Source organism: Candoia aspera, chromosome 7 (genome assembly GCF_035149785.1).
Source record: "Candoia aspera isolate rCanAsp1 chromosome 7, rCanAsp1.hap2, whole genome shotgun sequence".
NCBI classification, from domain to species: domain Eukaryota; kingdom Metazoa; phylum Chordata; class Lepidosauria; order Squamata; family Boidae; genus Candoia; species Candoia aspera.
In genome coordinates this window covers 41188777-41214494 of record NC_086159.1, presented here as the reverse complement: position 1 = coordinate 41214494, position 25718 = coordinate 41188777, and the positions used below count along the sequence as shown (strand labels likewise).

Here is a 25718-nt window from a genome sequence, read left to right as displayed (position 1 = left end):
TGTAGAGAAAGCATTTGTTATTTGTTAAATGAACATAAAATATTTAAACTGTAGGGAATTATTCTAAAACGTCAGTTTTATAAAGTCAGTTTTTCTAATTCTAAATTATCTGCCTAATGTATACATAAAGTAAGATAAAATGACAAACAACTGACTGTATCCTTGAATATATGTTATTTTTTAATTTTCTTTTATTTGCTAATGTATTTTTCCTGAAGAGCTATAAAACCTAAAGGGAGCTCATATCATTTATGTATACTAGATAGGCTCTTTTTGTGTTTAGGGTCCATAGGAGTCTGAGTTCTGTGAAAGCTCTATTAGAATTCCTGATCATTGATGTGAAAAATCTGGTTTTTCATTATTATAAACTGTTTCCTGTTCTTTCCACACAGATAGCTCTGGATTTTACAACATTTTCTGTAAAAATACTCAGAGGCTGATTAATGTCCAGGCTTTTGCTCTAGCTGCTAAACACTACTCAATGCCAAATCTTGGAGTGTGCATCTCATTAGAACAGATCCTTGAAGCACTGAACAGAAAACAGCAGTCAAGATCAAGTAAGTTAATAATCTTGGCATATTGTTTTTTATATTTACAAAACTTTTTCCTTAAAATCCAGTTATTTTCTTTTTTTGCAAGTTGTGTGATATTCCTTAGTTTGTGCTTTTATTCTCTCAGCAATCGAAATCCAAATATCTATTTATCGTGCACTTAGGCTTTCAATCATATGAATGTCCCACTGTATGCAGTCATGGTTATTCCAGGTAAGTGAGTAATATGATTGTCATGACCTGTTCAAATATCATTATTAATGCTTCTTATTTTATTCTATTAATTTAAATTTTATTAACTGTATTTTAGGCTGAGTAAGATTTTTTTTTGAACTATGCCCCATATAACTTATATTGTTCCTGTTGAAGAAAGCCGTCTCCCAAAGTTCATGCGGTAGTTTTCTTTGGTTGCTTCCATCAATTTCAAGATGAGTTTGTAGCAAATGCATCAAAGCCCATGCTAAGAAACCATGTTTGGTCACATTTTTCTGGTCTGTGGACATATAAATACTATATGGCTGTGAACAGTCAGAGAGCATTCACATTATTGCAATCTCCATGACAGTCTAAACACCAGACATTTGAGTTTCAATATACATTGAATATACATTTTCTCTCAGGTGTGGGCTTACCCATGCCCAGAGGAAATTCTCTAGTCTAAACCCTTCCTTCTAGAGATAGATAGGAAAAGAATGTTGTTTTAAAAGACAATAGCAATACTTTGGGGACACATAGCAAGAGGTTTCTGTGCCTGACCTGAGAAAACAGGTAGAGTGTGCTGTTTCCCCAACAGCTCTGACCAATGGTTGGAATTATAAAACAAAGCTGGGGAAGGTCCAGGACCAAAGAAGGAGAGCCCTTTGTTTTGGGATTCAAGTTAAGTCTAAGGAATAGGTAACTGCTTAGATGCTGTGTTAATTTTTAATTCCCTTTGTCCCTTTGGAAAGGGGTGTTTTAAAATGATATAATTGTATAACTCAATTCTCAATGTGCTTTGAAATGAGAAATTTGGGGGATGTTTTTCCTAGTGTTTATGGCCTGAAAATCATTTTTTTAACAGATGGCACTAGTTTAAAGATGCCAAAAGAAGGCATGACTCTTCCCCGTAGAAGGTCTGGTATTCCAGTTTTTTTCAAGGATACAAATGTTAAGAATCTTTTCTGCCACCACTGGAAAATCAAAACAGAGAAACTGGTTTAAGAAATTTCCAGTTGTCTTTTTATCCAAGGGATTCTGCAAAAACGAAATTTGTGATGTGTTCACCCTGCCAAAGTCAAGATAAAGAAACTGTACCACATGAATTTCCACCTTGTGGTTTCCATGTGAAGTAGTTTTAATACTTGATTAAAGAAACAGTTTTCCTTATTTTGGAATGAACTTCCTTTTTGTTTTCCCAGCAATATTCAATATTCCTTGAATATTCTTCTTGCTCTAAGCAAGTACACTGAACTATATTGCATATGCTCCAAATGAGAGGACACAATCTGAGCACTTAAACCATGCTGTCATCTTTGCCTCTGTTTTCTCCCTGGCTCTCGAATGACCTTCATTTACCTAGGACTAAGGGAACAATACGGTATTCGTATGAGTTGGCATCAGTCTGGTTCTTCTAGCCTATAAAGGCAAATCAAGTGATGATATATAATTTTATCTCTGGACCAGCTCACAGATAGAGGTTAAGGATGAGACACGTGAGCCTGCATTGTTATTTAAGGTCTTTGGAAACAAAAATGTCTCAGAATCCATTGCATAGTAGCAAATATTGTTATATTGACTCAGAGCATTTCAACTTACTTATCTGGGCATAGCTATAGTTTGTAAATAAGATGTACTTGTAATGATATTTTTAGTGATCTTTTTGAATTACAAAATAAACACATTTTTCCAGAATTTTTAAGCTTAACTGCATATTTCTTTTTGGTCAGAGGTAGAAATAAAAACAGATAATTTTATGAATAATAAGAAGTCACATGAAGTACAACTGATGTCAGATTTAGTAGATGGCATTGCAAAATATTACGGCTTAAACCAGGTAAGAATCTTTATTATCTTAAATCTTTCAGGTTCAATTCCTTCCAAAGGCTTGGAGGTGTTATAGGAGATGCTGTTGCCTGTTGAGGAAGATGATAGTATCAAATTAGACTTTGTTCTAGATTTGCTTTTCTCCATTTAAGAAGCAAGGTTAATCAATACCCAGTTAAAGAATCAGAAGCTAGAATTCTTAGAAATGTGAATGGGATAAGTTTTTATTAAATGTGAATTGAAGGAAGTTTTCCATATCATTTAAGTTAATCTAAAGAAAATTATATTTTGTTTTCTGTACATATAGAAGAGGCCAAGACGAAGAGTAGTATAAGTGTGTTTGTGTGTATAGGTAGTCCTTGTTTAACAACCGCAGTTGGGACCAGCAATTCAGTCCTTAAGTGAAGGGGTCGCTAAGTATGCTTACGATCTTATTTCAGCTTTCCTTACAGACCTGCAAAGGTTATAAATGTGAGGATTGGTTGCAAAGTTACTTTTTCATCACCAATGTAACTCTGCATGGTTGTTGTCTGAGGCAGTCGCTAAATGAGGACTACCTGTGTGTATGTATGACTATCCAGTACTTTTGCTAACTAAGCGTTGGTGCCAGTGAACAAAACTCTGTGTGAGAAGAGTAGACGTTTCTGAACAGTACATTTAGTACTGTTATAACTATTCATAATTGACATGTTCCAGAGCATAAACAGGAAGAGTGCACGAAAGCAAAACAAATTTTGGTATGGCCTCCTTAAGTGATACCAGGTTACAGGTGGCACTTTCTGAATCTTAATTCCAGGTGTTATTTCTGATAAGATATTATAATAAGTAGTAAAATTACTTCTAAGGCAATTCTGTATCTGTCTACTTCAAATTAAGAATCATTGACTTCAGTAGGACCCTCTCATGGCAAAAGTATATAGAATTGCCATCTTAGATTTGACTATTGATTATTACCGAAACTTTATCTACAGTGTGGCACTAAATATGAGACATATGCCCTTTAGTCAGTCACTCTGTGATGCTGTATATTTGCGTCAAAATCATAAAAATCATACTAACATGAAAAAAATGTTCTGATTATAGGGCAAGCAATTTCTTTAGTTTTAAAAATTACTGCTTTTGTTTTAATAAACTGAAAAAGGCAGCTTTATATTAGATTTTTCAGTCCTTCTCATAAGAAAATGCCAAATGTAATCAAAGTATAGATCTGTAAAAAAGCAGCACAGTGTTTACAGCAATAGGGATCTTAAGGGTGCTTTCTAAGAGCTTCTAGTTCAGCAAAAGGATTTATACTGTCCTTAGCTTTACCCTTCTACCCAAATTGTAGGATGGTATATTAAATATACAATATTGTTTGGATGATTAAAATCTAATCTAATCCATTAGCACTTTAGGCTTTTTTGATTTCTCTTTGAATGATGAGTCTGATAGTCTGGTAGCACAACTGGGTGGGTCTAAAGAGCACCACAGCCCTGATCACCTGGTAGGAAGTAACCCTGATAAAAACAGTGTTTCAGCCTTCTTGTGTCTTTGCACCACTAAAAGCATTACATCACTTTAAATCACAGCATCATCAAATACATTTAAAAACATCAACAACAGAGATCCCAATTAAAACATAGCTTTTAAATACAGTAAGGTATATTTAGGATTCAGAAAAGGTTTGTTAAAATAGAACTTTTTTTTTTAATCTGTTCAATCATGTCTGATTCTTCAAGACTGCCTGGACAAGTCCCTGCAGTTTTCTTGGCAAGATTTCAGAAGTGGTTTGCCATTGCCTCCTTCATAGGGCTGAGAGAGAAGGACTGGCCCAAGGTCACCCAGCTGGCTTTGTGCCTAAGACAGGACTAGGACTCCTGGTCTCCTGGTTTCTAGCCTGATGCCTTAACCACTATACCAAACTGGCTATAGAACTATCTTTACCAAGTGGCAAAAAACTCCAGAAAAAAATCCATTGTTGCTTTATCAGCAAAATGTTTCATAATTCTGTGCATTCAGTGGCAGTTCTGAATGTTTAAAGGAGATGGATAATAATTTGTCTCTTCCTGCAACCAAAGTTGTATATCAGAGCCCAGATATTAGATGGATCGCAGTCTTAACTGCTAAGAAACCTTTTGTAGCATGTAAGAGTTGACATTGCCCTTGGTTCGGTTCTGCCCAGCAGCTGAGCAGTTAAAAGTAATGACTGATAATTAGTTGTGTTACAAAAAGACATGGCAAGAAATCAGAAGAAAAGTCCTTGAATAATTGCTGTGCTAAAGGAAATGCCTCCAGATCTAGACTGAATAATGCCTTGTACTGTATAGTCATAGGAGAATAGGAAGCATAAAGCTAATTTTAATACACAACATATACAGAAAAGAAGGGAGAAAACATTTGGCTTTGGTGAACCCAATCATTTCCAGAGATGATATACAGGTAGTCTTCACTTAACAACCATTCATTCAGTCACTGTTCAAAATTCAACGGTGCTGAAAAAATGGATTTATGACCTATACCCAAAATTACGACTGGGCTTGGCTGGATCTTTGTGTGGGTGGGCTGGGATGAGCTAGGCTGGGCTAGGGAGGCTGGAGCTGGCTGCAGCCCCAGAACCTCATGGTTTCAGATCTGCTTGCCACCCTGCAAGGCAGGGTGCAGGGCTTCCAAAAGGGCAGAGATGGGAGGGAGATAGGCGGGTGGGAGAAGTTGAAGGCAGTGTTCGGGGCTGGGAGGGACCAAGCCCGGAATGGCTTGGATTGGGGTGGGTGCTCAGGCTAACGACTGGTAAAATTCACTTAACGATGGCAAGGGGAGTTGCCAGGATTGCTGTTGCTAAGCAATGCCATCTTGCTTTAAAACCACATTGCTTAGTGACAGAATTTCCAGGCTCAATCACCATCGTTAAGTGAAGACTACCTGTACCCTGGAATTGGATAGAACAAGATGCATATCATTCTAATGCATATCAGCTTGCTCCATCCGAAAGGTCAGCTCATAATAGGCCATGGAAAAGCTAAGAGGAAGTTAGTCATCTCATATTTCACAAATTGTCAGCTCTGTAATGTTTCTTACCTGCATCCCAGTCATGCCTAGAAGATATATGTGTTGGATTTTTAAAAATGCTTTATTAACAGGTTTCTTGACTAATCCACAGAGATTCTTAAGGTAGAATTTTATAAAAACATAAGCTATAACAATGAAAATGAAGAAAAAATAGACTGCAATAAAAATTTTAATTTTGGTCCTTTGCTGTAAAATTGACCAATACTTCAATCATTTTTAAGAAGTCAACATAGTAAAAACATACACAATTACTGTTGGAACTGATCTCATAAATTTATTCTGTCTCTAATTGAGATAATAGTATTTTCTATGAATTTTACATATTTTAAAGAGAAAGTGCTTATTAAAAGACATATATGTTTTCTCTCTTTTCTCAGTCCTTTTTGTATAAGATAAACATCCAGTACAGCTACCAAATTTGGGCCATAAAACTAGAAAAGTTTTAAAAACTTAAAAATTTGCCTGGGTGACCACAGCCCCAATATATCCCACCTCTGCCCCACATGTTCAACAGAAAAGTGTTTTTACTAATTTCCAACACTTTAAAAGAGAAAGGGCCAACCTGACCTCAGGAACAAGTTGTTACATAGGGCTGGGACAGCCATTGAGAAGGTCTGTTTTTAAACTCTTATCCCTCTAGCTTCACACTGGATTTGCAGGCTGGGCCTGGATTTTCAGCATGCCTCCTTGGCTTATGTGTACAGAATGGGCAGGTTCCATTTGGAGGAAATGGTCCTCAAACCATAAAACACTTAACCAGCACTTTGATATATACCTGGAAATTTATTTCTGGCCAATGCAGTGTTTACAATATAGGTGATAATGTGGCTGAAGCAGCTCTTACTTACTGAACTGGCTTCTGATTTCTGCATTAAGTTTAATTTTGGAATACTTTGCAGAAGCAGGCCCAAGTAGAAAGCATTACAGCAATCCAAGCATGAGATGAAAAGAGCATCAGTGATAGTTACCAAAACTGGGCAAAGATTTTCCTGGCCACACCTTACACTTGCTGTTCAAGGAGGAATTGAGAGTTCAGAAAAACCTTCAGATTACAGATCTGCTCCTTCAGGGGAGTGAGATCCCATCTAAAACTAAAGGAAGAGCTACCATGGAGACAGATGCTTTTTGTGATGAAAAGTCACTTCATCTTGCTGGCATTCAGCCTGAGCCTGTTTTATCATCTAGTCACTCACTGCCTCCTGACATTGAGTCAGGTCATCAATTACATCTCCTGCCTAGGTCATAGTGGAGATGTATAACTGGGTATCATCATCCTGCTGATGGTTACCTATTCCTAACTGATGGATGATCTCTTCCTGTGGTTTCATATAGATATTAAATAGCATGGAATGAAAAGTCATCTATCAGAATGGCCAGAAGCTCAGTCTTAGTACCTCTGCAGGTACTCCCTCTACCAGTACCATAAGCACTGATTCAGCAAGAACTATAACATGGTACCTGCAACACCCAGCACTTGCAGTCAGTCCAGAAGGATACAGGGAGGCCTGTATTCCCTTCATCTAGGTAATGCTGCAGGTCTTCCACAAAAATGATCAGCAGAGTTTCTGTCCCATGCCCACATCTGAAGCCTGACTTGGTTTCCTATTCTGGCCATTAACTATCATTTTCTGTGATCAGATAAAACAGGATTCTGTAGTTCCTGTTGCTGGCATGTTCCCATGGAATGCAAAAATGGGGGAGTAAAAATACAGATGCAGTAGGCTCCTCTATAGTTTATTAATATAAGGTCTTATCATCCAAACATTGCCATTTGTTAAAAGTCTAGGGAAATATAAAAATGGTCACATAACTTTAATAGCTGAACTTTTTTCCTTATTTCATGATAAGTTTATGCTAAGTTTTAGAATGGCTATCTGCTACTTTTTAAAAATTATTCTTATTTACATTCTAGGTGATTGACCTGGGTTCTGGAAAAGGTTACCTGAGCTCTTTCTTGTCATTGCAGTATAATCTAAAGGTTTATGGAATTGATTCTTCAAACATAAACACCCATGGAGCTTATGAAAGGAACAGGAAATTAAAGAAGCACTGGACAGCCTATCAAAGACGTGCAGGAGCAAATGTCAGAGGCCAAGCATTGGAAGAAGCAAAGAAAAGGGCAGAACAAGATAAAGATAAATGTAAAGCAAACACCACTGAAAAGCCCTTAAGAACTAATAACGGTCTTGAGAGCCAGGTCCAAGTGGCTGTTCCAGATGCTGTTGTTTTGGAAACAGCTGAAGTTAGCCTAGATCCCAGTAGATGCATTACTAAAAAGCAATATGTACTGAACCCTGAGGCTCAGGTACAACTCATTGAGAACAACATACCAGAAAATATATTTCTAAATATTCTGCCTGCTGATGCTGTAGAAATGGATTGTTCACCCAGAAGTAATTGCAGAGACCTCTGTGAAGAAGAGAAAGAACAAAGGAAAGTAGCTTCTTTGAAAGCCAAAGCCAGCCAGTCAAAAGAGGCCAACATATATTCTCCGTTGACATCGTTCATAACTGCAGAAACAGAGCTACGTGATATTGTTGGAGATATGGAGGTTATTTTGTTGTTCTAGTTTGAGCTATTTAATCTGATTTTGGAATGTGAATTGAAAAGCGCTGAATCAAGACTGTGCTTTTCTGTGAGAGCATAGAGGAAATATAAGATAAAATGTCTTTACAGGATACCATTATTGTTGAAAAGTGGCATAGTAAACTTGGCAAGAGAGAGAGATTTAGTTAAGGTGGTTTGGATTAATAATTATATTTATCTGGCATCCATTTGCTTTGATACACTGTTCTTTAAATTGAAACATGCAGATATAGTCCATATAAAATTGTATGCTTTGTATTTCAGAAATATATTTGACTAAAAAACTTCTGCATTTTCATAATATTTCTATTATCTTTTTTGAAAGGTATGTTAATACAAACATTTTAAACATTTCATATTAATAACAACTATAGCACTGGATCCTAATGTATTGAAAAATAAGTCCTATATAGATTTTTTAAGCAAAGTTTAAAGAAGGGTATGAAGAAGGGCAGGAAGGAGGGGATGGAGACAATAGGGAGAGGCAAGGGTAAAATGTATTAATGCAGGTTAGTTTGTTATGACCAGAAAAATATTTACATTTATAAATTAAGATACATAATCAAACAGTGAATCTACCAAACAAATTCTAGGAGCAGTATGTTTGCAGAAATTGTATACAGCACAGCCCTTGCTTCAGATTCTTGCATTTTAGACATAACATGAAGAAAGTTTAACAATATTTGGAAAGCCTGATACAAAATCAAGAAATATGTTACCATCTAGTTAATGGAACTGGGCAGATTATAGTTAGTTTCTCTCTGCCAGCTGAAAGCTTCTAACACCAGGAGGAGGAGAATTTCCTGTTCTCTCCCATTCTTCCACACAATCTGCAGATCATACAGTTTTTGACTATCAAGCTTTAGTGTGAAAAACATGAATTTAATATGCAGTGATTCTGCATATAAAAAGTAGTACAGGGAGTCCTTATTTAGCGACCACAATTGGGGCTGGCAGCTCTGTTGTTAAGTGAAGTGGTCGCTAAGTGAGAAATCATGTAACTGCGACTGTGCTTTCCTTTCTCCCCACTCCCCCACTCTTCGGAATGCTCACCCTGGTGCTGGGATGATTAGCAAGAAGGGAATTAATGTTTGTATTTACATTCATTGGAGGGGAAGGGACTACAAGAGAGTAAGGCACACAATGGGGAATAGACATCAAAAGCAATTTGCTGGTGCCAGCACACCCTAGCATGCTCGGGGCTGGAAGCTGCAAGCATGCTACGCAAACAGGCCACTGTATTCCCCATCGTACGTCTGCTTACTTTCTTGTAATCCCTTCCTTTCCAGTCTCTCTACTTTGCAGGGGATGGGGAGAAAAAAATGGTCAGGAACAGGAGAAATCATTTTTTCTTCTTCTTACCCCTCACTTGTTTAAGCAATCTCTCCACTCTGCGGGGGGGGGGGGGATAAAAAAAAAGTTATTTCTGTAGGCAAACTCTCCTGTGTCTCAGCTGCTTTTTTCCTGCCTCCCACCCTCCCCAGGTGAGAATACCTCACCTCAGCTGTTTGCATAGCACGCTTGCAGCTTCCAGCCCTGAATGTGATTGGGGGTGCCAGTGCTAGCACTTTCCTTTCTATGTGTATTCCACGTTGTATGCCTGCTTACTCTCTTGTAATCCCCTCCTCTCCAATCTCTTCGCTCTGCAAGTGGGGAAAAGCAACAGGTCAGACACAGGACAATGTGTACTGACTGTAATGGCGATCATGTGACTGAGGGATGCTACAGATGTCGTAAATTGGTTGTAAAGTTATTTTTTCAGCACCATCATAACTTAGAATGGTTGCTGAACAGGGCAGTCGGTAAGTGAGGTCTACTTGTACTTTTATATTCAATAATATAGACTTTTTATTGGTTTCTGAATCAGTTGTTTACTTTTGGCTTTATTTGTGGTCAGAAAATTAATTTTGCAGTCATGCCTGATTCAGTCTTCTTCCAAACTTTACTCTTACTTTGTCAACAAACCGATCTCCCCATCACCATGGTAGAAGCTCCCCAAGGAATTTTAATTTTCCATTCTTTTACACCCATGGATTTAGAGAGAAATGGAAGAGTAGTATATCTCTCTCAAATTCATAAGGCTAGAATTTTTCTAGGATTTCCAAGACTGCTATGATGGTATGCATAATGACAATTATTAGCATATGTGCTGCTTCCAACCATCATATCCTGGTTTGAATTGTGTTTTGGGTCCTATTCTAGGATTGTGTAATTGTGGGTCTGCATACCTGTGGTGATCTTGCTCCAAGCACACTGAGACTTTTTAATGCTGTACCTGAAATCAAGGCAGTTTGCAGTGTGGGTTGCTGCTACCATTTGCTTTCAGAGGAACATGAAATGCATGAAGGTAGGACTGTTTTTAAGTGTATATGGAATTAATAAATGCTTGTCATTGTTCCTGTCATTGAATCATTTTTTGCTGTTTTTAATTATGTTTTGTGGAAGAGTCACTTCTGAATGCCCTGTGGTTTTCCTGTTTGGCATGCTTTTTTCAGTTTTGTGCTGGTCGTAGGCTTATTAATGCAAAACACTTTTATGTGGTGATAGAGACAGCTGTTTTTACTTCACCTCAGTAAAAAATGTGTTTGTTCATTATTACTATAATTCCATCCTCTTAAAGAAGGAATGCTCTTGGCAGTGTACAGAGAACAATCTGAGTAATTCATTATATGGTAAGTTGTGCATATGTGTCTCTGGAAACATGGTTGCTGCTTACAAAATTCCTTTATAAAGCAATTTGACTTCAGAATGTGACATTTTGAAGTTTTTATTAGAATGTTATTGTTGCAAATATGAATGCCATACAAACTGGCTTAGAACATGAGCGCTGATCAACAAAGATGTAAATGCATGTACAGAAGTTTAAGAGATTCAGAGGTAATAGTGCATGTATATAATGCAGTTTCAGAATTTCAGAAATGAAATTTTGGGAGTATGTTTATATCTTAGAATATATTTTTCATGTTTTTTCTGTGATGTGAAATATAAAAAAATACTTCCCAGAGTCCCTCTTTTGGGGGAGATGGGCGGTAACAAAATTTGAATTTGAATAATAAAAACATGCAAAATGTCCACAAATTGTCTTGTGAATTATACCCCCCCATGCACATATATAATAGACAAAGATGTCTTATTTGCTTGCTTGCTTGCTTGCTTGCTTGATGAATAGATTTATATGGGTACCCATCTTGTGAATGCATCTTAAATAATAAAATAATAAAAAACAATATTAGCAAAGAATAAAAACAACAATGGTCATCGAGAATGAATCCAACAATAGAGAGAGACCTCTCAGTGGACCATCACCTCCCAATCCATCAGGCCCTGGAGCACATCCAGGTCTTCAAAACTTTACAAAAGGCCAGCAGGATTGGGGCCAAACTGATTGGGGGGGAGGGTGTCAATAGTATTCCAGAGGTCAGATGTTGTGATGGAAAAGGCATGCTTTGGAGGTCTCATAAGATGACATTTTTTAATTGAAAGGATCCAAAGCATGCCCCTCCTGTTGGACCTAGTGGAATGCTAGAAACAACTGAGGAGAGGCGGTCCCACAAACAACTGGGCCACTTGCCATGGAGTGCTTTATAGGTGACAACCAGCACCTTGAATTCCATCCAAAAGCAAACTGGGAGCCACTGCAGCTCGTGGAGCATAGAGTGTAACATGGGCATACTGAGGTGTCCCTGTAACTGTCCACACCACTGCATTTTGGACCAGCTGCAGCTTCCTGGTGGTCTTCAAGAGTGGCCTATGTAGAGGGCAGGTTGCAGTAATTCGGTATCTTTTTTCATGAAGGATTTACTATCTTCAAAACATAACTACAAAATCTGTTTTTATATTTAAAACCTATCCTCATATTTGTGTATTTCTGAAAGAGTTTGTACATATGCTTATTTTTTCCCCCAGGCTAAATAGTACTTTTTACTATTGGCTTCTTGAAGCTAATAGTATAGACTCAAAACTGAATGAAATTTAGCTTACTGTGTCATACAAATGGAATCCCAGTTTCCTTTTACAATGTTCACATGCTGTACCCTGCTGTGATTGAAAAGCAATTGTCCCCTTCACTTTCTTCCATCAAAATATCTATTAAATATCTATCCATCAAATCCATGTTGGAGGCCTGTGTGCGAAATAACTCATGAAGGATAGGTCATTTCCTGTTTTCACCATAGCTTTTATATAAACTGTATTTTACTTTACCATGTTTTGTTTAATAAGTTACAAGTGGCTGGGTATTCACACATTGTAAACCATAGTGTATGGCTTAAACACAAATGACAGTGGCTGTCTTCACACAACACTAAACCAAAAACAAATCATTATTGGTGATCCCAACCTGTGAGGTGAACCAGGATTTTTACCACAGAGTATGTTTATATGTAGGTGGGATAAGGCAACAAGAAGTAATTCGCGTGTTCAAATTCAGTCAAGTATCCATACTTATTTTGCGTGTGTAAGTACGGTGATAAATAGGAAATATGCAATCTGTTTATTAATTTAATTTATCATTATTTTGGATAACATGCTGAATTTTTTAAAAATAATTCTATTACAGGAAGGATTTAATTCAGTAATAAAATACCTAATCTTGAAATATATATGTGTGTTTGTGTGTACACACATACACTTTTTAGATGTAGTTCCTAATTGAATTGATTTTCCTCAGACTTAAATCCAGAGTCCATTGGAGTTGGGCAGTTATAATAAACAAACAAATAAATGTTATTTAAATTAAATAGCCTTTAAAAGAATATGTATCAATACTCTGCTATGTTTCATTAATCAATTTAAGTTGCATTCTTACATCGATATTCTAAGTCATATTGTAAAGCACTGTACCATGGCTTAATCAACCCAGTTTTTTTGCTTCACACTACAGATTGCCTCATTAAACTCCTTGCAAGGATTGCATTTTCACAGTACATTAAAATAAAATGTTATTGCTTGTTATGGTTACATCATGTGAACATAGACAAAGTGATTTATGAATTGATATGTACAAGACCTCAATGTAATTGTTCTACTTTTTTCTGCAGAAGGGACTCGGGGAATATGGGGTTTCCCTTTGGGCTGCTATTTGAAAGAAGAGGGATGGTTCTGTGGTCGTAATGCTAGAATGGCTGCCTGTTTGGTATGGAATCCTTTTCTTCTGCTTCTGTTTGACTTGCAGATATATAGGTCTGGCACAGAACTCAGGATGTGTTGAATAATAGATAGTGGTGTATTGATTATCACTTTAAAAAATAGTGATCCTTTATAAAAAAAAATAATCATTTAAATTTGCATGTTTTGTGTCTGTAAGTTTGAAACAGTGGATAACAGTAAAAATATAACCACAAGTTTGTTGAGTTGAATCCATATAAGATTAAGTTTAAAGGAGAAATGTTAATGTAAAGGAAGAGAATTAAGGGAAAACGTCTGGAAAATCTAATACTATTGCCAATTTTGCTAGTCTTTACTGGATTTAATAACTGCATAATGATAGATAGCCTTTTAACTGCAGAATCAGAACAGATCTATGGTCTCCTTTTTAACAGAATGACTGTCTTTATACATTATGCAGTTACCCATTATTTAGGTAACCATAGTTTACTTAATCCTATTTTCTGGGTTTGCATCAGATAGAGAAATATAAACTAATCACACAAATAGGTTTGCTAAACATGCTAGGCAACATGCAGTTAACTACTGTGTTGTTCACTGTACTGTGGACACAGCTGAAATGTTTATATGTAATGTCTCTTAATTTCCAGTGTACCTTGTCATAGCATAGTGAAAAGCCGTAAAATGCATTCAGATTTCTAAGCAAATTTATTTTGAGTGTCTGTTCTGCTGACACTTAAATCCTCTCCCTAGTGAGATCCAAATGCATATGATTCGTTAGCATTTTCACGAAAGCTAACTATGAATCAGAATGGGGTAGCAGAATGTTAAGCAAAGCAGCATTAGATTTCCTTCACTGCTATTGGTTCCAATGCTATCCTAGTCTTGAAACATCTTTCCTGTGAACCAAGTGCTTATTTAATCCTTGTCTGATCTTCTTATATACTTCAATCTTTGCCCCTTTGACTTTCTCATCCTCTGCCTCTGTTTTGTTAATTCCTGCAGATGCATTCAGGCAGCTATTGCTTTCTTTGCACTTCGCTCTTTTTTCTTCAATAGACTGATTGGAATGAAGATACATCCCTTTTCTCCTCCCATTACATTGTTCTCTTCTACATTTTTTTTTAAATTGGGTACCTTTTGAGAGAAACCATATTATCATTTATCTTGTTTTTGCACAAAGGAAAAATATGTTTAATATGACAAGCAATATGGCAGGATATATTCCAAATTTCTTTATGTGGAATTTATGTTCAGTACGTAAGAAATGGTTCTTTTGGCAGATAATTGAACTATTATTGATTCATGCAGTTTTATAGCACCAACTTAGTATTTGAAGGGTTTTGGAGTATTCCTCAAGGAATTTCTATCTAAACAGTCTTGGAATAGATAATTTACTTATTTTTTTTAAGTAATTCTAATAATCTGGTTAAAGTTTTTGATTCAGGTTCTGTGTTCTCAGTTTCTACATATTTCAGTGTTCTTAGTGTTTTTTGAAGTATTTTCCTCCAGCTTTTAGAGATTTCTGTTTTTTTTCTTTTTTCATTCTTTCAATTTCTAACATTTGGAGGTTTCCCCAAGCTAGCTGAAATATCTCTATTCTGCATACATGATGCCATATGCAGCAATATTTACCAGGACTGGGCAAATAATTCACTGAAGCAAATTAAGTGCCCCCCGGATCTATTTTCAAAGCTGTGAAGCAGCAATACTGCTCAAAGGCTTAGTCTAGCTGCATTGAGGCCCTCCAAAGTCTTCTAGCATGCATGTACATGGATAAGTGGTGAAGCACATGGCCAGAGGAAAAGTATTTAGAGGACACTTGGTTTGTGAAATGGTTTGCATGACCCAATATTTATGTGGATAAAAACTAGATTTTCGAAGGATGAGAAAATGCACGTTGGTATCCCAGTCCTATTTTAGTTATATATATTTTATAGCTGGGATCAGGAATACTTTAAAACCTCACTGGCAGACTTCTAAAAGTTCCTCAGTAAAAGAAAATTATCATTGGTTGTCATCAGTTAAAGCAGAATCTCCTGATATATCCTAGTTTGTTTGGTTGAGATATTCTTAGCACTTCTAACAAGGACATCTCCTTCAGTCCACCCTGGAAGAATAGAAAGGAAGTTGCCTTTGATCTTCTTGCCAAAACACAGAATTTAATAAGCCATGTGGCAATTCTGAAACACAAGAGAAGCGACTCATTTGTGCAGTCTTTCATATGGGGAATATTTTAATGAGAAATCTCCATATTTAACCAACTAAGCCAAAGCTTTAGATATATAAAATAATGTATTGAGAAAAAGGGAAATACAGTAAATAAAGAAATAAAGGACGCAAAAATCATGCACACAGAATTTTAAATAAAATCAGTATATTCTGATTGACTAAGATTAGCTACTTATTACCTCCTAGAACAAGATTTCCCAAATGTTACATAGTTAGGGACTATAGCTTTTCTGTTGACTGTTGTTACATTATACATGCAGAAAATGGCCAGTAGGTTTTTATGCATGCATAGAACATGTTTTTTAAGCCTTTGATCCCACTCTGGCCAGAAGTTCCTTTTCTCTGATCAGAGTTCTGGCAAGATTGTGAGCTATTGTGTATATTTTCTAAGGACCAGTTTTGTTTTGTTGTTTACAAGGACTGGTACCAGGCCATGGACCATATTTTGGGAAACATGGCCCTAGAGTAGCTCTTGAGTTTCAGCACATGTTCATTGCAGAAGATAGTTGAAGAATCATCTGGGTCTCCCAACTGGATGATATTCATAAGCATGCCCTGCTTGTTATTTCTTTGTCTTTCTCTGTTTGTTTATTTTTAACACTATGCTCTGTTTTATAAAATAAATAAGATAAATAAAAGCTTTCCTTTTTGGGAAAGCTGTCAGGAAAACTGACAGTAGCTTTGCCCAGTCAAAGAAAATACTGCATCTTTGTGCCAACTAATTGTAAGATGTCTAGTGGCTAAATACATCTTTCTAATAACCCTTACTGGAATTATAAAAAAAACAGTCTAATTTTCACTGAATGCACCATTGTATATAAATGAGATTACATGGTTGAGGCATTTTCTTGGAAACAAATGCTGAATTCCACTTATTTTGTCCTCTCAGGAGATAGTCAGTTTAGCAGATGTTTTAGGAGCATTGTTCTGCCATACTAAATAGTAGGATGTTGTTACACATTTCTTAAATCTTTCATACATATCCTATCTCCAACTATGAATTGCACTGCAGGGAAGGTAGGGAGGAGAAAGTTGACTTTAAAATGGTGTTAGATTTTTTAAAAAGTAAAAGCTCTTATGTGTACGAATCGTTACAATTGATTCAATCAATTAACTGACAAAATGCAGAAAGTAAAAATACAGTCTCATGAGATCTGTCGATAAAATAGTATACTTTAATGGCCCTGACATTCATTCAGTGACTGTTGTTCATATGTAATACAATAGGGGGAAATCAAAATAAGTTTGAAGACAAAAGCTTATAAGAAAAGGTAGTAAGTGCATTAAAGAGTCAAATTGGATGTGAAATAATTCAGGCAATTGGCAACTGGAATGTTGCTGTTTTTCAGACGTGTGGATGCCAGTCAGGATCTAGTCAAGCAAGTAGGGAGTCTTAGAACTCCACACATATCGCATGTTATCTGCAGTGGAAAAAAGCTCCCATTCATTTTATACTAGTTTGGACATTCCTTCCAGTATAAATAGTTGACACAAACTGTCACAATCTGGTTTGGATCAAAAGTTAAGTCAAAGTGTTCAAGCCCCCAGGGTCCTAATCCAATTCATCTGTCAACATCTGATTTTTTTAAAATCAACCCAAGTGTGAACTAGAAAAAAGATGTTGCTGCTTTTTAAGAGTCACTTTAATGACCTGATTTCTTAAAGAAGTGCCATTTAAGACAAAGCAATCTTTGCTGCTGCTGTTGCTGCTGGCTGCTTGTTTCATTTTATTTATTCTTACTGCATTTTTTTCTTGAGCACTGCTCAGAACCAGTTTAAAATGGAGCAACATCAAAATATTAGTAATAAATAAATAATAAATAAATATTTTTCCCCAAATTGCACAAATGGAGTTGCATGAAAATCTTGAAATAAATAATAAATACATATCTTCTGGGTTGCACAAAAACCTGAAAACTGTGAAGCTGCTTTTATTACTAGCAGAGAAGTGTTGTGTTTACAACTGCACAGGATCTAAAGCAATTCTTCAGAATCATTTGCAAAGCATGCAAAGCCCTAGCTTGTGCCTTTTGTTATTGAAAACCTAAAGAAAGTTCCTAACAAAGTTTCATATGTTTCAAGTGTGAAAGAAAGCATAATAATAATAATGAACTGAATTTCAAGTCAGTAAGCTAAAGAGCTGGGGAGATAGTATGCTAATATTAGCATAGAGATGAAGGGCTGATGTGTTATTTTACTAAGTTTATATATTAATGAGGAGAAATTGATGAATTATTTTGTTGTTTTGCAGAAGTGAATTGGTAGTCTATTTCCAATCTATTAATTTTTATTTTATGATTTTCATACTTACTAATACATTATCATTTTAAGGACATATGTTTCAGCTGTATGCACTTTACTGAATATAATTAGGAAAACCACCAGAGTAAAATTAATTATAAAATTAATTATTCACTAAATTTGAAAAAAAAATACTATAAAATAAACAGCTCAGTATCATCTTGGCTGTTAGTAGAAGAGTGAGTGGAGTGTATGTGTGTGTATATTACACAAACACAAACATACATCATTTATAATTACACTCTTAACATGAAGTAATTTTCATGTAGCAGCTTAATTTTTATCATATAATCTGTCAAAAAATATTTTTCCTTCATGAAGTCTGCTTATTAAAGTTTAAAGAATAAATACTCTTTCTTTTTAAAGGCTCTGGAACGAGTTGCAGTTGGTCAGGTGGTAAGTAACGTGTCTTTATCCATTCTAATGACAGTTATTTTATGTCTTTGAATACTTTAAATACTTGACCTTATGTTGAACTTTATAATTTGCTGTAGTCAAAGAGCTGACAAACAGTAAAACTTGAACTGGAGCAACTTGATATTCTGCATCAACACCATGACATTTTCTGGTCTTCATGATGATAATTTATATATTTAATTAAGAGTGACTGAAATAGAAAGAACACAGAGGTAGTTCTCACTTAATGATGGTAATTGGGACTGGAATTTCCATTGCTAAGTGACGTGGTTGTAAAGTGCAACGTCACCTGACAGCGCTGCTTAGCAACAGAAATTCCTGCACTTCCAGTTACCATCGTTAAGTAAATCACCATGGGTTGTTAAGCAAAGACATCTTGTGGTTACCATGTGCAATCTCCTGCTGGCTTCCCCATTGACTTTGCTTGTAGGAAGCAGGCAAAAGAGGTCGCAAATGGCGATCACGTGACTGTGAAATGCTGCAACATCATAAGTACAAGGACTAGTCGTAAGTGCCACTTGTTCAGCACCATTGTAAGTTTGAACAGTTACTGAACAAGTGGTTGTTAAGCAAGGACCACCTGTATATTAAATGAAATATAAAGGTCTCATGAGTCTTCTGTCACCTTGCTTCATTGTAGTATCCATGTTTAAAAGCAGTCCTGATTAATTGAATTGAGGATAGCATAGTATTATAACTTTAATATACTGTAATTTATTTATTTATTTATTTATTTATCCAATTTACGCCTGCCCATCTCCTCCCATTGGGGGACTCTGGGTGGTTTACAATAATCAATTAAAACAACAATCATAAAATATACAGTATAAAATTACAATAATAAATAATATAAATAAGAGTAAAGATAAAGTAGTATAGTATAGTAAAGTAGTATAGTATAATACTATACTAAGATTATTACTGCTTTGAACCTTAAAAAAAATTAGTTTTCCAAAAGGGATTATAGTACAAATATGTTATATTGATCTTTTAATGCAAAGTATTAATGGAATAAGTATCGTTCAGACTCACTTTTTTTGCCAAGTTCTTCCACATACTTATTGATATAACTACATAGCTACATGGAGAAAACAAATATAACAGTACTTACATTCTTTCTAGAGATGTAATAGCTATCTCTTCAATTGCAGCTACTTTAAAATTTTCCATACCCTTCATGTTCTTTCTCCATGTGACTCTATGTAAGCATACAGCTGGGAGAGGATAAGGGAACTGTCATACAAACTGACTTTTTATGTTCACAAGATACTAGATACCCTATTGCTGTGAATTAACCAGTGTAAATTGTCTCTGTAGTTGGGCACCTCACAAAGGTAGTGAATTGTTTTCATTTGGGCTCTTTCATATTTTTTGAGTAACATACTCAAATTTCATACATTGTTTCTTTAAATGAAAATCCCTATCCCCTTTCAGCTTTATAACTGGGGAGCTGCCTGTATTTACTTATAATGTGGTGCTGCTGTTTTCATAAGAATGGTTACCAAATGTTTATTTCTAGACTGGGATAGAATTAATTTAAAGCTAGACCAGAAACACACTAGTTAGATTGAAATGGCTTCCTGATCTTGGTCAAAAAACCCAATAAATGACTTTTCCTGAATATAATTCTTTCACAGCTGAAGATACAATAATAGTAGTAGATACAATAATAGTAAAAAATTGGATGTGTTTACTTTGATTTATTGCAAATGCTAGATGTTGGCATCTAAATATTCTTTCTTTTTAAATTGCCAGCTAGATTTCTTTTATGGAGAAGTTAAATAATTATTACACCATTTAACATCCCTTTTGATATATGTACATGAGATGTTTGAATCTTCAGCTCACCAAGTTTATAAGCCATTGTGTTCCTATTGCAAACCTACTGATCTCAGTGGAATTTATGCAGGATGAATTTGACCCTACATTTAAAGAGGCTCAAAAATGGTCTTTAATGTAAACACCCTGTTCATTCAGGATATTCTTCAATGCACTGCATTGTTTTTAGAAACACTGTACTTTTTGTACCAGGGAGAAAAGATGTTAAGGGGAAAAAAGATACTTATTTGCAAAGTGTTTTCCCTCTGTTAGAGAGATTAAATGGGTTCATTTCTCCAGCCCAACCTACATACTTATTAGCATAATTTGATCTATGTGGCTTTGTCACTCTTCTAGCTTTCTTTCAAATTCTGTGCAATCTCTTCTGTTGCTTGTGTTTATTTTTCCCCCTTGGCAGCAATATATGGACAGAGCAATATGTTAATTTGGTAACAGGAAACTTACTAGTAACACCAGATGAAATGAATATGAATCAATAATTGGTTGAAGTTAGCCAATAATTTTTACTGTTCTGGTTGTGGTGTATGGTTCCAACCTAACTTACTGTTCTTTGATTTGTTGTAGCTGCCCACAGAATCTCTGTTTTATCGAGCTGTCCTGCAGGTTATTGTAGAAGAATGTTATGGCATCAAGAGAAGGTAGTATGGGTCCTGTCCAGCCCAATCACATGCAATACATCAGGGAGACAGTTGTAAAACTTTACTGAGAAACTTGTGAGGTAAACAGGCAGCAAAGAAGTGAGAGTGCAAACACATACGCTCTACAGAAACAAGCCCCCAGAGTCCCGTGAGCTTGCCTTAAGGGAGCTTCACATTCAAAACAAGATTAGTCAAGTGAGTTCAAGCATCAGGAATCAGGTCACAAGGTTTCTGATCAGGAGTCAAGGCACATGGAGTCCAGTAAGCAGACGGTTGTCTCCAGCAATCGATCTGGGCTTGCGGCTCCGTTTTTATAGAGGCAGGCCTGGGTGGAGCTTATTTAGGAGGGCAGGGCTACTTTCTTATGCATAGCCTTGCTGACCTCCACTGTTCCTCTCTCTGCTCTCCTTTCTCGAGCGCTGGGAGGTGGCAGCAGCTCTGAGTCTTCATCCTCACTAATCAGCAGCGCCTGTGCCTGCTGCTCACTGACCAGCCCTGCCTCCTCAGAATGCTCAGGTGGCCATTTATCTAGAGCTGTCTGCTCACCCTCCAACTCTACATCAGAGGCTGGCCGTCTGTCCTCATCGTCAGACTCTGACTCTGAGCCCGAACCCCCCATGGACTCTGAGCCTGAGCCCCCCATGACAGTATGCTGTCTGGGGGAGATGGGCGGTGATAAAAATTTGATAAATAAATAAATGCTGCAAATTTATACATCATTAAAGAAACATAAGGTTTGCTTCTTGTTGGTGTTGAAAACTGAGAAGAATGTATTTATTGAAAGAAAAGCAATCATTTTTTTGTCACTTTGAAAGAAGGACTACCTGTATATGATTTTCTCAAGGATAGTCATGGTAAGATTTCAAGCATGTTTTCCTAACTGAATCACTTCTTGCATTTTCTGTTTTGGATTACAGGCAAACATACCCACAAATAATTTTATTTGCATATTATTTATATGACCCTCTTTTTAAAAGAAAAAATAATGGGATTATACTATTTAATCCACACGCATGCGCGCGCACACACACAAATGCAAAGCAGAAGGTACCAGTGAGTTACAGCCCATGTTGCACCTCAGGTAAACCAGACTGAGGAAGGCTGAGCCAAGACAGTTCTTCTGAAGAATTGTTCTTCATGGACTGAATGTGTGTGTGTACATGTGTGTGATACTGCAAAAGAAAAGTCAACAAAAGAAATCATTTGTCATTTCAGTGATCGTAATATTGGAAAAGTATATTCTAAATCATCTTCCTTTTTGGATTATGTTAGAACTTCTTTGAAAAAGCTTGAACTAGATGAATCAAAGGTAAGTACCTGGTTATGAATTGAAATTCATACAATGAATAAGCAGATTATTTCAGTGACTTGTCTGATAATAGAGATCATGCTGAAATCAAGGAGGCCATACAGTTCTGTAAATGCTGAAAATTAAATCTAAGTTATGTATAATGATTATCGCTAACTTGTAGGAAGTTAATATTTATCTGAGGAATATTTGCTCACTTTTCACGTAATCTACTGTAATTAAAGAGTAAAATGTCATGGATAAATGATGCTAGAACAGCAATTACTGAAGATGTTGGGACAAAGCATGGCATACCCCTATACCAATGCAGCATACTTTCTAATTCAGTGAAAATTTAAGTAAGCATTTACCAATATTGTTCACACAGTGTGAGATCTTTCTTCTCCTCTTCTCTGTCAAATCATAAGGAAACAGGTAAACCCACTTTGACATGCAGCAGTAAACAAGAAACAGCTGTAGATGACATTTTGAAGGACTGGAAACTCCTACATTCTCTTTTGGTTTAGCAACCTGTAATGTGAATATGATCTTAAGTACCATAATCTGATATGAAACATGATCTTACTAAAAAAAAAAGGGACATGGAAAAATATACATGTTGGAATAAGAGTTCATTAAGCAAGTTATCATACCAATAATTATTTCAGCAATGATTTAATATATTTTGGTGTTGCAAATTATAAATGTGGCAATAGGTTTTGACTTGAGTTCACTAATGAATATTACACTATGAAAAAGAATATTTGTAAATAAGATTTGACTAAGAATTTTCATTGCATAAGTTAATCAACTTTTGTTATCATTTGGAATATTGCACTGCTTTGTGAAGATAAGATAGCTTCACTCTGTCATAAGCAAATACTGAATATGAAGTTTCAGGAAAGTTGAAATTTATTGCCATGCATGATGTGAACTTGACAGTAAAGGACTGACCTTTTAGAAAATCTGATGGTCTTCAAAGAGATAATCTTATAATCTAGTATCTTCAGAGAGAAAGTCTTATACTTTACTAAAGGAAGACAGATGGTAATAAAACCTAGTAATTTAGTAAGGAGAGGGGAGAGTGAGGTATTTTGGTAAAATAAGCCGTAATGTTTTATAGTGTCAATATTTGGTGTAATTGTACTGTGGATGTTTTAATTGTTGATATATCATACTCTGTATTCTATAAGTCACCAAGAGTCATTAGATCATTACAGGGTTTAAGTCACATAAATACATAATATCTGATGTATGCAATTGTTAAGGAGACTGATCTGGTTCATGGCAAAAAACAAATACAGATAGTCTTCAGTTAACGAACAACTTGTTCAGCAACCCTATGAAGTTATGACGGTGCTGAATGAGTGGTGGTTACAATAAGTCCTTGAGGTTCTGGCTGTCCCAGCACCCCTGCAGTCATGTGATTGCGATCACCCCTGCAGTCATGATTGCGATCAGGGCACTTGTTAACTGGCTTGCACTTATGACTTCTCACCTATTGGGAAGCTGTCAGGGAAGGTCGCAAGTTGCTGGGTAAGTCCCCACTCACACACCCTCCCTGAGCCTCGCTGCACTTGTGCTGTGCCTCCCTGTCCATTCAGGTACCCAGAGCCTGGTCATGGAATAGCTGCTGTGCCATAAATACATAGGGGAAAAGGGATCTCTTCAGTTTTATTTATTTATTAAATTTGTAAAGCCGACCAGTTCTATAATGATCTAGGTAGTGTATAAAATTTAAAATAGATTAAAATAATACTTTTTTAAAAAGCATCAAGAGAGACCAAAGCAACACACTTTCTTACATAAAACAAGGGAACCTTTTGCAAGACAGTTTATTTTTTTTAATTTGATTTATTTATACTTCAAATTTAGTCACTGCCCATCTCACTCAGAGAGGGACTCTGGGTGGTACTATAATCTATAATAGAAAGACAGTTTTATAATCAGTATTGTCATGAGTACTGATGGTAAGCAGGAGAGGGCCCCTATCCAGGGGGGAAAACGCATGCGTAGTAGCGAGAATTTGAGCTGTCATTCAAAGAGACACAGAACAGACCCGCCTTGACTTTTGGGGTTTATCTATATGGGTTTTCTCATGCTTCTTCATTTTGGTAGGATTTTCTGTCTACTATAGCAGTAATAAAACACTAGAGACTTATTCCTCGTCTCGGCGTGGTTCCTGCTTGTCAGGACAAGTATACTTGTCACTGAGAAGGCCTTACTGCTGAGCACTGCGTTGTGAGCCACACCTACCAGTGGGATCAGAAGCACAGCCTTCCAACCTGATTGCAGTGGATGAGTATGTGGGTAGCTGTTTATGTAATGGTATGTGGGAATGACCTTGGGAGATGTGGCGAAAAGATGCTTGAGTTACTTGAAAAAGAGAGTAGTACTGTAATTTAAAGTAGGAAAAAATGTTGTTGGAGAAGAATAACAAGTTGAAAGAATCAAGCCAGATAAAATAAACATAGGCTGAGGAAGAATTGGGAAAAAATCATTACTTAAGGATGCGTGAGTCATATGAACATGAGAAAAATCCTGATAGACCAAAAATGTATCTTGTCCAAATGAGAAGACCATGACCATAGCCTGGAGACAGTATCCTTCTCCTGTTGTTGTCCTTCAAACATACTGCCTCTGATCCTGAAAATAGTATGTAGTCATCATGACTAATATCATTGAGAATTCACCAAAATATTTAATCCCATTTTAAGCTATTTAAACCAAGTATGCTTTTAACTTTGTATTGTTTAAAGAATTTCCCTTTCAATATGAAATGACAATTTCAAGATCACTATGTGCATATTGATCAGATTAGATTATGATCTTGGTCATGATTTGCCTTTCATTCAGGAGCTCATAGTGGCATACATATTATTCACTCTTCCTATTTTTCCCCATAGAAACAATTCTGTGAGGTAAACTGTGGCCAAATATGGACTAGAAAACCTGGGTTTCCCCACTCCTTAACTATTAACCCATACTAGAACATTTGTGTTAATAGAAATAACTTCAAAATTGGATGAGATCTCAGGAAGAGGAAGTTTTAGTTGATAGCTCTAGCCTGTGCAGGACTCAGACTTCTGGCAACTTTTCAGCTCAGGAAGTTTCTACATAAAGGAGGTCACAGTTTGTAAAGTGCTTTTATAATTCCTTTCCCTTGTAGTATGTCCACAGAAAATCTCCAGTGGCAATAACTTAGCTTTTTCTAATACATGGTATATCCTGTTAACTTTGATGTTTCTCATTTTGAAGCACTAACATGATACATTGTGAATTTAGAGAATGCTGCTGCATAGAATGCTGCTACAGGAAATTGGAAATGACATGTTTATTCCTTTTATACAGACATAGATTGTCCTAAAACATTTAAGGTATCTAGAATAATCTATCTGTACCTGTTGATAGCACCATCTCATCCTTGCATTGAGCTGTCTCAGTTCCTTGTTTTATAAATATATTGCTTCTAGGACTACGCATTGCCCTAACATAATGGATGCTAATGTGCCCATAGCTACTAACTTATCTCTGGCCCTCTCTTATAGCCTATTTTATTAAGTATGATACCCACAAACTTTTTGTCAAAGAGACAAGTCACCATATGATCCATAAATGCATTTATTTTCCAACCCTTGCTACTTTCCTTTTTTTTTTGGTCCCCTTTGGAATTGCTACTAATGTACACAGATA

The 25718-nt window shown here is 36.2% G+C and overlaps 1 protein-coding gene across 4 annotated transcripts in view; it reads left to right on the top strand.

Moving 5' to 3' along the window:
* Nucleotides 1–25718, top strand: part of METTL25 (methyltransferase like 25) — a 40226-nt gene that overhangs the window by 6567 nt on the left and 7941 nt on the right. The window contains exons 2-9 of one of the 4 annotated variants that reach the window (XM_063308989.1): nt 393–557; nt 2477–2583; nt 7585–8169; nt 10407–10551; nt 13244–13338; nt 18210–18239; nt 20664–20737; nt 21953–22046. In XM_063308989.1, coding sequence (XP_063165059.1) covers nt 393–557; nt 2477–2583; nt 7585–8169; nt 10407–10551; nt 13244–13338; nt 18210–18239; nt 20664–20737; nt 21953–22046 — 1295 coding nt within the window. Of the gene's footprint in view, nt 1–392; nt 558–2476; nt 2584–7530; nt 8170–10406; nt 10552–13243; nt 13339–18209; nt 18240–20663; nt 20738–21952; nt 22047–25718 lie in introns of all 4 variants that reach the window. The other 3 variants (XM_063308991.1, XM_063308990.1, XM_063308988.1) reach the window with 3 other exon arrangements.